At 43.9% G+C, this 12,736-nt stretch overlaps 4 protein-coding genes across 4 annotated transcripts; 1 reads left to right on the top strand and 3 right to left on the bottom strand.

Moving 5' to 3' along the window:
• Window positions 1–70: 70 nt before the first annotated feature.
• Window positions 71–5,616, bottom strand: BYT42DRAFT_501092 (uncharacterized protein; the record flags this gene model as incomplete). Its single annotated transcript, XM_051564749.1, has 12 exons — window positions 71–214; window positions 333–441; window positions 505–591; window positions 651–757; window positions 872–4,014; window positions 4,081–4,291; window positions 4,364–4,556; window positions 4,626–4,756; window positions 4,820–5,095; window positions 5,156–5,190; window positions 5,251–5,493; window positions 5,559–5,616. The coding sequence occupies 12 exons, from the start codon at window positions 5,614–5,616 to the stop codon at window positions 71–73; spliced, it is 4,737 nt and encodes a 1,578-aa protein (XP_051421340.1).
• A 644-nt stretch (window positions 5,617–6,260) lies between these two features.
• Window positions 6,261–8,697, top strand: BYT42DRAFT_579607 (serine/threonine-protein phosphatase 2B catalytic subunit A1). The gene is made up of 10 exons (XM_051569416.1): window positions 6,261–6,493; window positions 6,576–6,782; window positions 6,849–6,973; window positions 7,029–7,140; window positions 7,203–7,348; window positions 7,413–7,552; window positions 7,623–7,700; window positions 7,769–7,989; window positions 8,039–8,320; window positions 8,386–8,697. Exons 1-10 carry the CDS (start codon window positions 6,346–6,348, stop codon window positions 8,565–8,567), a joined length of 1,641 nt encoding a protein of 546 aa, XP_051421341.1. The 5' UTR covers window positions 6,261–6,345; the 3' UTR covers window positions 8,568–8,697.
• Window positions 8,698–8,744: 47 nt separating this feature from the next.
• On the bottom strand, window positions 8,745–10,205 carry BYT42DRAFT_622042 (uncharacterized protein; the record flags this gene model as incomplete). The annotated part of the gene is given in 4 exon segments (XM_051572374.1): window positions 8,745–9,424; window positions 9,804–9,913; window positions 9,925–10,076; window positions 10,179–10,205. 4 exon segments carry the CDS (start codon window positions 10,203–10,205, stop codon window positions 9,168–9,170), a joined length of 546 nt encoding a protein of 181 aa, XP_051421342.1. The 3' UTR covers window positions 8,745–9,167.
• A 322-nt stretch (window positions 10,206–10,527) lies between these two features.
• On the bottom strand, window positions 10,528–12,440 carry BYT42DRAFT_62213 (uncharacterized protein). The gene is made up of 6 exons (XM_051572376.1): window positions 12,099–12,440; window positions 11,978–12,027; window positions 11,725–11,912; window positions 11,500–11,642; window positions 11,116–11,437; window positions 10,528–11,058 (listed from the first exon to the last, which is right to left on the bottom strand). Exons 1-6 carry the CDS (start codon window positions 12,231–12,233, stop codon window positions 10,658–10,660), a joined length of 1,239 nt encoding a protein of 412 aa, XP_051421343.1. The 5' UTR covers window positions 12,234–12,440; the 3' UTR covers window positions 10,528–10,657.
• Between the last annotated feature and the right edge of the window lie 296 nt (window positions 12,441–12,736).

Here is a 12,736-nt window from a genome sequence, read left to right on the forward strand (position 1 = left end):
TAAAAAAATGTCCCCTATCATCCGGTCTCCATGGTTTCTTTATTGTAGGGTGCTCTTTTATTTTCAGGTATCATGAATTCATTTCTTCCTCATACAGACGCTCAATGGGGAACTTTTGATCGATTTTTGAAATCCATCCAATCATATCCTCCCGTGAGCTTGTCTGAAGAGTATATGCGTTGTTGCTGGTATATAGTGCAAATACATGCGTGCGCTACATCACCAATATTTGTTTTTTTCAACAAAATAAGAAATACAGTGAGACCAATTTTAAGGATGAACATTCAAAACCCCGCCAATCTTTTTCCTTCCCCTTCAGTCTTATCAATTACCTGAATCATTTGCTCTAATGCTCGATTATAATCTATTCGTACCGACGATACATTGATAATCCCTTGGTTGTCGGTTTCCGATGCATCCGCATAAATATATATGTAGGGTCTATTCGGCATGAGTAAGCAATTGATGGATGCAAGAAGAGAGGGATTCATCATTTCTATTTACCTTCGTATGACAAACCATCGTTTAACCCAGGTATCTTCCAGGGCGTCCTTTTGATAAAGCAAATAGCCTTTCTTTGACACATCGTTGCTATAGAAAACTGATTACTAAGAATGGAAAATCAAATCTGCAAGTGACCTCAGACTTACGTTGGTGTTACCAACTTGACATCAGGCAATAGTTTATCACTCGATTGGTATTCTGATCGAACGGGTATCTCTTGCACTTCTACCGGAGGATCCTGACTAAAAACAATCTGTAGAGGCCAAAAAAAAATCGTACATAAAAACAATTTTCAAGTAATACAAAGACATCGTTACAGGTCCATGTGTACCAATGCCACTTGTGAGATGATCAAATAGTTTCTTACCTCATCAGAAATGCCATAACGGCGTGTCCAGAGATCCAGTGTTTTTCGTGCTAATGCTTGAGGATCTTTGGTACTGGACTGTATGATGGCACTGTTGGTGTTGGCGAGTGCCAATACCTGTATGGTAGCGGTCACGTCTTCTTTACGTGCAAGTTGTTGCTGTAGCTGTTTATGGTCATTGATAAGAGAGACTCCGCGCGGTCGCCAGGACCCCAAAAACTCTTCTCCTCGCACATATTTGCCGGCCGTATTGAGTCGCCACAGTTGACTGAGGCGCTTTGTCATCGGTGGACGCAGGTTCACCACGAATACACCCGTGCATTTGGGTAATCTTTTGTTGGGATACAAGAGCTTGCGGAAACTGAACTTTCCAGAAGTAGTACGACCGTGGATTTGCACAGCAATATCCATGTTAAACGGCATCGGCTTGTCACATTTCGTCGTTTCCACCCACCATGCTAGATTTAGTAAGATGCGACCGTTCGCCTCGGTAATTCGATTCAAAAAAGGACACTCGTGTTGCGAGCTGTCCCAAGCGCCCTGGGTTGATAGCTGGCTGGTACCATCCGTATGATAAACCACCTGTTGATTTGAAAGCAGCTTGATGGGAATACGTTCTTGGGCAGAGGATTCGATAATTCGGCCTTTGCCATCCAAAAGTCGCACACGGCCAATGGAAATTTTGGATATTCGACTCCATTCCAGTTGATGTCCAGAGGTATGGGATAATACGAGTCGGATGCGACGTTGCAACCCTTGCCGTAAAGGAAAGACACCACGATCTAAAGGATTATGAACCACAGCTTGCACAGGGGTATAATTGCCATTCAAGGCCAATTCTTCAAGCTGGATCCATACTATAATATCGTGGCGCTCAGCAGCCAGAAATTCCTCCTCCGATCGTCGCTCTAAAGATCCTTGCCCACTTTGTTTGGAATGAATCGATATTTGGTCATTCGCAAAACCGTTGACCAACGGTTGATTGGCAGGCATGGAATCGCCCAACTTTGGTTGCTCATGCTGATCGTCCCATCGTTCATAGTGCGCTAAAACTGTCGGCTTGGATATGCCGTACACTTCGAAGCGTATCATGTCATGTAATAAAACTTCCAGCACGTCGCGTGTGATCACTATGGAAATCATTTGGCTGTAGTCGAGTTCAATCGGGCCTTTGCCGAAACCGCGCACAGGCTCCGTGGCCCAAACTCGCTCGTTTGATGATCCAATGGAAACAGCGCCCAACGAAGACAGTCGAAATTGCGTGTGAACATCTGTATAATGGTCTTCACTGAGACCCGAAATTTGGTGTATACGCACTTCGAAAAGTAGCTGCTGGCCTATTTTCAGGGAGATGTATTCATCGGCCGACTGGTCTGATTCACCGTCCGATAATGGCTGCCTTGCTTCTGGCCCTTTGATGGCCACGGAACAGGCGACGGGCGAAACCAGTACACGGATGGCGCCTTTTACTTGCCCCGTTGAACGACAGATGATATCGACGTTGCTTTCATACGGTTGTTGCAAAGCTAAATTCCGCATACAGATGGCGGCGCTTCCAATAAACGTGTACTTTGGGCATGGGCTTTCGAAAAAGGGGTCTTCCCAGTTGAAATGTTTTCTATACATGGGTCTGTCGATAAAGTTGTAGAGATTGCGCATCTTGTAAAGCCGTTGCTTCATCTTTTCCAGTGACCATACATAAATGACTTCATGTTTGCGATCAATGACACGAACACCGACACAAGGCTTCGTGGTCGCCAACAATGTGGCATCGTCGTCCGTTTCAAAAGCGTGCAGAGCCGATGTTGGTTCCCAGTTGGAGAGTGGTTTTGAAAACTGCCCATCTTCGATCACCATAAATTGATACAGCACGTCCTTTTCCAGTTCACGAGCGATAATGTTGGCCTCTTTTAACATCATGGCATCTTTGAGGATCGTTTCGGCCATTGCCGCATAACGTAAATACTTCCAATGGCGACATACTTTCCGCAGCAAACTGAGTTGTTCATCCGTGTACACTGAGATGTGCTTGCCAGACGGTGCCTGTTGCTGATGCTGTGAGAATTGTCTTGACATGCGGTGTATCTGTGCCTCAAAGATTCGTTTCTGATTATCCAGTTTTTTCTGCAGCTTTTCTTTCTCGACTTTGAGCTTTTCTTCCAGTTCACTGTGCGCTGCTGTGGTTTCGGTATAAACGCTCTCGGCCCCGTCTTCAAGCATGGTGACAGAGAATGAATTTCGAAGCGAGTCCCTGGTGGATACGTCGTCGTCATCGTTATCCGTTCTGCTTTCGGATCGCGTACGTCGCGCTGTACGGATGCGTGTGATTTCGTCGTACAACTTTTCAAGCTTTTCGTCTTCCAAACCGCTAATATTGGCTTCCGTAGCGTAGTGATTGCGCATCGCTTCCAAAATAGCGTAATTCCAATCCATAACTTCTACTGGCGTTCCCGGTTCACTGGGCGAATCGGGACGTTCGTCATCATCGGCAGAAAACGATGCACTGCTCATGGCTCGCTCCACCGCCACTTTTTGCAGATCGCGTTCTCGGCGAACTTCTTCAGGGTGATTGAAGCGAAAGATGTGATGATCACCCAAAATAATGCGATAACCGCTTTTCAGTCTTCGAGGTTCGGTAAGCTGCCGTCCATTCACCATGGTCAGCGACTCCGTGTTGGGATGTAGGGTGACGGCGCCGTTCATGTTTTCGAACCAGCAATGATTATCCTGAATGTTGGTGCCACTGAGACGAATATCGGCCTGAACTTGGCTTTCCTGCCGACCAACGCGGGTAATTCCTTGTTTAATTTGATACATCAGGCATTCGGACATGAGCGGATCTTCGTTCAAGTTGACCAGATGAGGCATAGTCTTGGGTGCGTAAATACCGACATTGTTCTTGTGCACAGCAATCCCCAATTCGGCGAGCGCTTTTTCACGCTCCTTCTGGATCTCCTCGGTTCTTTTCAGTTTTTCTTCCCAGGTTTCGTTCAAGTTGGCAAGCAGCTTTTCAGAACTCTGCAGTTGTTCGACGATCTCTTGCTTGGACATTTTCTTGGTTTTGCCGGTACTATCTGTAAATTCGAAATCTTGAGTCGTTACGGCTGGCTGCCGAACCGTGCTGGACGAAGGTGTGTGAGCGCCTGGGCTTTTATACGCGCTCGTCGCGGTCAACTGTTCCACTTCCTCCGGGGCGTAGGTTCGTAAACGTTCGCGCAAAAGCTCAAGTTCGTCTTTCAAATGCCGAATCAACTTGGCATTGGGATCTTCATTGACCACAGCCTTGTTTTTAATCTTTTTAGCCTGATCGGCATAACGCAGTGTACTGAGTGTTTCGTCATAGTCTGCCGGTGAAATGGCTGCAATCATCGCCGTCTTGGAATTGCCACCGAGGGAGTCTTTCAACAACCATGTCAAGATCTGAGGGGCAGAAAAGGAAAATCGCGTAAGGATTCATAATCACAGATGACCGACTAGATCATGGTTTCATACCGAGTCACGATAAGGAATGAATACGTCCTTTGCTTTTTTGCCCTTTTTCCCTTCCTGCATGGATTGCTCGGCCAAACCAGCAATGACTTTACCGAGCGTTGTCAAGGAGCGATTGATATTAGCTCCTTCTTTCAACCGCGCACCTGTAGCACCTGTACTATTAGCGCGTTCACTTCCTGCTAAATCCACTAAACTAAATGTATTGCAAACATTTAGATATATATAGATAGCCATTCAGCAAGCATGTGTAGCCTAAAGTTACCTGATTCTGGCGACTTTTTCTGTCTCGAGCTTGGTCAAATCATCAAGACGTTTCTGGGTAAGAAACAATGTAAAAACAGCATGCGATCGCGAAGATGTTTCGTTCATGTTTGTAGCAGCGACGGTTCTGGCCTAAAAATATATAAAGTGTCATGAAAACCGGAATAATATAGCGGTTGAGGACGAGACTAGTACCTTGTTGCCTTCATCCATGAGGTGATTGATATCATCAAAAGAGGTCACCACAAGTCGCGAAAGATCTTCTACATAGGGACCCAAGCTCGGATGTTCACGAACTTTTAGATTTCCCTTATTCTTTGGATTCAGCAGATCGCGAACTTTCTCGTTGTAGATTTCGATGTAGGATACTTCGACGCGGTAGGTGACACTCGGGTCTTGATTTTGCGCAATGCGATTGAATAACTCGGAGCACGTTCGAGGAATAATACCCTTATCTTCACCGTAACCCATCTATGACAACCCATGTTAATAAAATGAGTCGCTTTGGCGTGGTCATGCGATATTGATTACCATGGAATAGGATTTGCCAGAACCCGTTTGACCATCTGTAATCACACAATTGCATGTCAGTTTGTTTCATTTTACCAAGTAAAGAGAAAACTTACATGCAAAAATACAACAATTATAACCGTCAAATGCATGGTTAAGTAACTCCACGCCCAGGTCACTGTAGACTGTTTGCTGATCTGCGTAATCGGGATCTGATTTATTGGCGGACCAATATGATTTGTCAAAAGTAAATGCTTTCTGATCTTCGGTGTCTTTCCCGATTTTCATATCTGGAGGTCTGCTTAATATCGTCTGATTTCCGTCCATCCTAATTAAGCATGTCGCGCCTCGCGCGAGTTCTTCATTATGCGACAAAGTATGAATGAGAAAAGTGGCACTCTATCACGGACATGATAAAAGATACCTCTTGAGTTGAGCGGACGACATCGTACAACGACCTTAATGTTGCCTCCTCCGCTCATCCTTTCACTATTGAGGCAACACTACAAATAAACTAAGTGTAAACGCTTTCGACGTCGATGCGCAGGCACGGGAAGCATTGGGGATGCCCATGACTTACGAGTTGAACTGGGAATGTTTCAGATGGACCCGAAGCCAGAAGCTAAAAGAGAAGAGGAAATAGGCTCGTCGCTGTTGAGTTGAGATAATAAAGTACCAACTGCTGCTGTGAGAACTGGAGTTTCAACGCGCGTGTCGTTTGTTATGAACCGCAAGCAATCGAATGGGGCTGCTGGGGCAAAGAATACGACAATTGACGAGAAGAAACAACACCGGAGTTTGAATCAATTGTTCAGCAAGCTCACAATTGTTGTATCGCTGCCATGCATTGGGTGAGACACATGTTCCTGGGACAACCGTTATTTCAAAATATCCCGTTTAACAGTGAACGCGTCTCCGAAGTTACTGTTTCAGTTTACCTTCAAATTACATTTACAACTTTTTGTAACCTATCGTTTGGATATAAAGCGCATAATAGACTAGAATGAACGGAAAAACGCCAAAAAAATTACTATCCAATGTGCAATGAATGAAAAAAATCTATCTGGTGCGGGAAATCAAAAAAAAAAAATATCACTCACCAGACGAAAAAAAAAAAAAAAAAGAAGAACCGAGGTGTGCACTTTTTTTTTCCCCGCTTCCGCCCCTCTTCTTTTGGTTCTAGCTATTTTTATTCCTTGAGCGATTGTGTAATGGACTCTAACGATTCAATCAGTAAAGAACTGAGTCCAGCTATCAGACGGCTGCGGAATAAACCGGATGACGTACCTCGTATTGACTTTTCCCTCTTCACTATGGATGATGGTTCGGTTGTAAGCACCAAAGATCGAGTCATCAAAGGTTAGTCAAGTCATGGATGAACGGCGAATGTCGGGTACTTCCGTTTCGGGCATACTTACGTTATCTTTCGTCGTATTTACAGATGTCCCTGCACCAGCCGTGGGTTTCCCTACGGATGACGAGTTCTGGAGCAAAGAACGTCCCGGTTTGCCGAATATCGCTTTCTTGAAGGACCATTTTTATCGTGAAGGTCGCTTGACAGAAGAACAAGCATTGTATATTCTCGAAAAAGCAACCGAAATCCTAAAGACAGAAGAAAATTTGCTGGAAGTGGATGCACCAATTACAGGTTAGATAAAAGCGATACGTGAGAATAGCATCCCATTTGAGCTCACGCTTCTTCATGTCCGGCTAGTTTGTGGTGATATTCACGGTCAATACTACGATTTAATGAAACTTTTTGAGGTGGGAGGTGATCCAGCCAATACAACCTATCTGTTTCTTGGAGATTATGTCGATCGCGGTTACTTCTCTATCGAGGCAAGTTACACTTTTTCTACTCTATTGCCAATGATGTGATGCTAACATGACCCAGTGTGTGCTTTATCTGTGGGCATTGAAAATGTGGTATCCTGATACACTATCGTTACTGCGCGGCAACCATGAATGTCGCCATCTTACAGACTATTTCACGTTCAAGATCGAATGTAAGCACAAGCTTTCGTTTTTGGCATGGCTCCGGGTACTGATGGGTATTTGGAATTTCTAGGTCGTCACAAATATACCGAGCGAGTTTACGACGCATGTATGGAGTCATTTTGTGCTCTTCCTCTGGGTGCTGTCATGAATAAGCAATTCTTGTGTATTCACGGTGGTCTTTCCCCGGAATTACACACATTGGACGACTTTAAAAAGGTATCTGCGGGTTTGTCGCGTGTCATGGTTAGTACGATTGCTCAACCATGTAAAAAATACACAGTTTGATCGTTTCCGCGAACCCCCTACTCACGGTTTGATGTGTGATCTTCTTTGGGCTGATCCTTTGGAGGAATTCGGACAAGAGACAAGTAACGAATTATTCGTCCATAATCATGTGAGAGGCTGCTCTTACTTTTTCAGGTATTGTTTCATCATGGCGCAAAATGGTACAAAAAAATGGGCTGAAAAATTCTAATACTTGGTTGGTCAGTTATCCTGCTGCTTGCGCCTTTTTGGAACGCAATGGCCTTCTCTCTATTATCCGAGCGCATGAGGCTCAGGATGCTGGGTAAGTAGACTATCGGATATACGCAGGTCTCGTGGATCAGTGGACTTATTATGAGTGCATAAAAAAAGATATCGAATGTACAAAAAGAGTAGAACCACATCGTTCCCGGCGGTGATGACCATTTTCTCAGCACCCAATTACCTCGATGTCTACAACAACAAAGCTGCCGTGCTCAAATATGAAAACAACGTGATGAACATTCGACAATTTAACTGTACACCTCATCCTTATTGGTTACCCAACTTTATGGACGTCTTCACATGGAGTTTACCCTTTGTCGGCGAAAAGAGTAAGTCTGAGGGTTACATCATTCGAGCGTCAGCTTACATTGCGCATAGTTACCGACATGTTGATCGCGATCCTCAACATTTGCAGCAAAGAAGAACTCGCTGATGAAGAACATCGACTTTCATTGGATGAAAAACCAGCATCAGCGACAGATGAAGCTGAACAACGTCGCACCGTCATCCGTAACAAGATTTTGGCGGTCGGCAAGATGTCTCGTGTTTTCTCGGTACTGAGAGAAAATTCGGAACGTGTGATGGAACTGAAATCATTATCACCCTCCGGTAAACTGCCACTCGGTACACTTGCTTTGGGTGCAGAGGGTATCAAATCAGGTAAGTAATTGTTTTGCGGGTGTTGACTATGTTTAGGACAGTACAAATAATGAAATTTCGATTAGCCATCACCACATTTGAAGACGCGAAGCGCTCGGATATTGAAAACGAACGATTACCGCCTACACGTGAGATGAGAGATGCCATGATCAAGGAGGAAACGGATAGCAAAATTCGAGATGCCGTTGAAGAAGAGGATAAAGAACTGAGTGATGTAGCCGATGCTTTTGTCAGCGATGCTGATTAGCCAATAACAGAATAACCCTTTTTAAGCAGATACCTTGGTCTTTATTCACCTCTCTTTTTTTTCACATGATATTATCCACAAATCTGCGTACAAAAAAAAATTGTAATAAAGGTCATACAACAAAGATTCCTCGCAAAATGATGGATGGGCATTGCTGCGGATATTGATTGTATTAACTAAGTCGAGTGTTATCTCGACCGGCTGCACGGATACATATATTTGATGGCAACATTAACAATACCTACTAACCAGATATGTGAAAGATGATATACAGTTACTACTAAACTAAACTGGCAGTCATTCTTGGATTTTTACGCTGCAGCGTGAGCGTTTTATCGATGACGGCCAATTATATGAAAGGCAGCAGGGTCGTTAATACTTGTAGTAAGACATTTACATATTTAAGTTTTGCTGATCAATGGACGTTATCCGACGATCTTGAGCTGGATGCTGTCAACAGAGTCGAGATGATGATCCGTTCGACGCACCACTAATAAAGTGGAAGTCTCATTTTCCCTACTCAGTGCGATTTCCGGTACAATGAAAGAATATGTATGTGGTGTTACAAATTTGCCTTGTAGAGAGTGGGTTCGATTGTTTTCAAAGAATATATGCACGGATTGAGAAGGTTCCGTAGGGACGCTGAATGTCTATTTTTGTTTTCTGGATTAATCCAATTGACAATAGGGTGACGCGAAATTCATTCAGTACCACATTCGCCAGCGTTCCGATTCTCAACGTCTCACCGGATGAGGGGTGAACAAAGTACTCTGCAAGCGGAGAATTAGATGCATGACGGCCCAACTGAGGAATCGATGGTTTGCCCAACATACCTCGATTGTCATGAACACTATATGCTATAGACGCCGTCGTAAGCACGTATGTTAACAGAAGAAGAATATTCATGGCGAATAAAATAGAAGTATCCGGCTATGAATTCAGGACCCTATAGGACGTTATTTTATACGCTGCGGAAGTATTCATGCATCTTTTATGCATTCCTTTGAGATGGATTAAATTCTAATTTTTAACACCAATAGACTCCACGCTGAAGCAGTAATGAAAAAAATAACGCTACATTGAAAGTAGATACAGTGTTGCTCTTCACCATAGTGACATTATGATTGCCAGCAGAATAACCTATCATCTCCTAACGCTCCATTGCAGAGAACGGAAACCTATGATAGCCAGAAACATGGTAACGTACGAGGACCGCCATAAGTTATAATAGCTTACTTCCCAACAACAACCCATCAAAGTCCGCGGGATCGGCTTGGTTATCATCTGCCAGCCAGTGACGGCACACCAATATACAATAATCATAATATGCTGACATTTCAGAGGAGCTCTTTTTTACCTTTGCATTCCTAAAATTCTCTGCCATGTGAAGCCATCATTTTTGGATTCGGCGCTGGTGGGTGAAATTTGACTGGCTGAAAATGCGGATAATCGGATCACGATGATATGCGCAATTGCTAACTGACAACCCCAAATGAATACAAAGGCAAGCTTATTTGCGTAAAAGTAATAGTAGATCGATCCGGTTATATTTGAACACGACAGGAGTACGGTGGCGTACCGATGCGGTAACAGTGGGGATTTTAGGTTTACCATCATATTGGTACCGTCTTTGCACATTACTTGTAGTACATACTACTCTTGATCTGTGTTGTATGTGCTTCCGCAACTGGGCTTCAAACTTCATTAGGGCGCCAAATTCGATCCCCACTGCAGGTTTTTATTTTTTTACCTGGTACGCTTTTAAAAGGCATGAAAGGTTTTTTAGTTCACGTGGAGTCGATATACCAATGTGAAGGCTTATGCCATTAATGATATCCATTTGCCAGTTCAAGACTCGGCTTATATTTCGTTGAGCAATCCAACGATCATAGTACAATATTCTGTAAGTTTACATTGTCGGTTCTACACCCACATTGTGCGATGATGTCGTTTCTCAATGGATGCGTTGACGGATCGGACCAATGAACACACAGTTCGGATAGAATAAAGCCAGAAATAGAAATTTGTTGCAACGTTACATTGATTTATTGTCATTCCCAGGTAAATTGTACAAAAGAGCAATAGACTCTTTACAATTCATCCCGCCATTGTTTGCTCGCATCAATCTTCAGCGAACCTTGGTAGGACCACGCCTGCGTACGTCCCGACGCAATTTGATCTAGCCATTGCATGATATTCTGCTTATTCCAAGCACCGACGTAAGGGCGATAAAGCTGTTTGTTGGTGTGGACGATGAAAAGCGTCGGGAAATCGCGTACCAGATCAAGCTTCCCCACAACACTTGCCGATCTGTCTTCTAAAATCCAACCAAAGTGAAAGCGCTGTGACGAGGCCGCGCTCAGTTCTTTTAATAATTCCACCGTATCGGCTTTTTCCTTTTCGTCTGTGGGCACGACGGCGATCACGCAGATGACATTGGCCGAGCTACTGCAGTGCTGTTCCATTTCCTTATCAGAGTTGAGTTCTTGCACTATATATTGCAGCCAAATAAATACGTATTCGTGGACTTTTTTTTCTGAAGCTTTACCTGTCACCTGTTGTTGTTCTGCTGTTGCTTTAGCTGCGGATGCTGATTTCGTATCCTTTTTTGACAGGGCATGTTGCTCCAAAAATTGGCGTAATGCTTCATACTTTAGCGCGCCTTTGTAAATGACGGGTTCGTTCTGAGAGGTGATGACGAGCAAGGTTGGAAAAGCCTTGATGCTATAGGTATCTAAAATAGACTTTTCCGTTTTTTTGATTTCACCGAATAGCATGCGATCGTCACCAAATTCAACCGATAGAGCTTTGTACAAGGGTGTCGTCGTAGACTTGTCGGTAAATAGAAGCGCTTTAGGCAAAGTTTCATTCTACGATTTTTTGTGCGAGGTCAATCATCTGTCCGTTTTTCCTCAAATTATATATGACGTACTTGGTTTGCGAGAAAATCGTCAATATGAATGCTGCGTTGTGATTTCACTTTGCTTGCATCCTGCTTGATAAAGCGAACATTGGATGGCTGAATTGATAATAAGTGATCCACAATGGCTTTAGCGTCTCTTGGACCCTGATAATCTATTTAACCCACGATACACACACAGGTCAGCCACCGAAATTAAAAACCCCTTTCTTCCGAAATTTTTCATGCAAACCGCACCTGTGGGTTTCCGTGTCCGAGCCCCCGATTTCTTATTTCGATCGGTACGGAAGATCTTGATCGTAGGGAATCCTTGTATGCCATATTCACCACAGAGGGGACGATTCTTTTCATCATCACAATTCACAGCCGCTACAGTGGCTAGTCCCTTGAGATTATTAGCCGCTTTTTTCCATTCAGGTGCGAGCCTAAACCCGTTTGAGCATCAAGTCGTTCAAACACTAAGCTTTCACTTTGGAGTCCGCTTCCCTACCTCTGACAATGTCCACACCAAGGTGCGTAAAATTCAACAGCGGCCAGTTGCTACATAAGAATGATACAGGAGTAAGCATCAAGATCACTGACATTAAAACTTGACCAACTCGTAAACGTACATTGGTCTTCAGGACCACTTCGCGAAAGTTTTTGGGAGTCAATTCGACAACAGCATCACGATTTCCGTAGAATGCCAAAGAGAAGGATAGATTAAGCAGTAGCAGAAGCGCAGTGAACGTGAAGGAACGCTCCATGGTAAGCTGTCAACCGTAAAGCTAGGCAGCCGTGTCGAATAGGAACAAAAAGTGACTTGGTCGTCAACCATTGGTTGACCCAATTTCATGTTGCCCAGTTGCAGTCCGAGACATAATCTCCGCCAATATTTTATCTCGATTTGGAACCATGACATCAACGGAAGTTCTGCAAACCGGACTCTGAAACCGGAAAACTCAGTAAATATAAAAAAAATCGGATCTGGGGGATTTGTTGGTTTCCCCAAAAGCAATGTTTACAAAGATACCAGACTATGTGGCTACCAATTGGCGGCAGTGGATACCTGGAAAAGGGAAATCATCTGAAGCTACTTCTTCTGAAGATCATAATGAGAAATCCGATGACAATATTTTGCCCACGCAGAGTCCAGATACCTCGTCGAAAAATGATACAACGACAGCCAACAATACCAACGACGTTATCGCCGTGCAATGCCTTAATAAACATCCACCGATGACAGAGACTTCGAAACATGAAAGCGACC

The sequence above is a fragment of the Radiomyces spectabilis genome (assembly GCF_025331425.1).
Source record: "Radiomyces spectabilis strain NRRL 2753 chromosome Unknown BYT42scaffold_10, whole genome shotgun sequence".
NCBI lineage: Eukaryota > Fungi > Mucoromycota > Mucoromycetes > Mucorales > Radiomycetaceae > Radiomyces > Radiomyces spectabilis.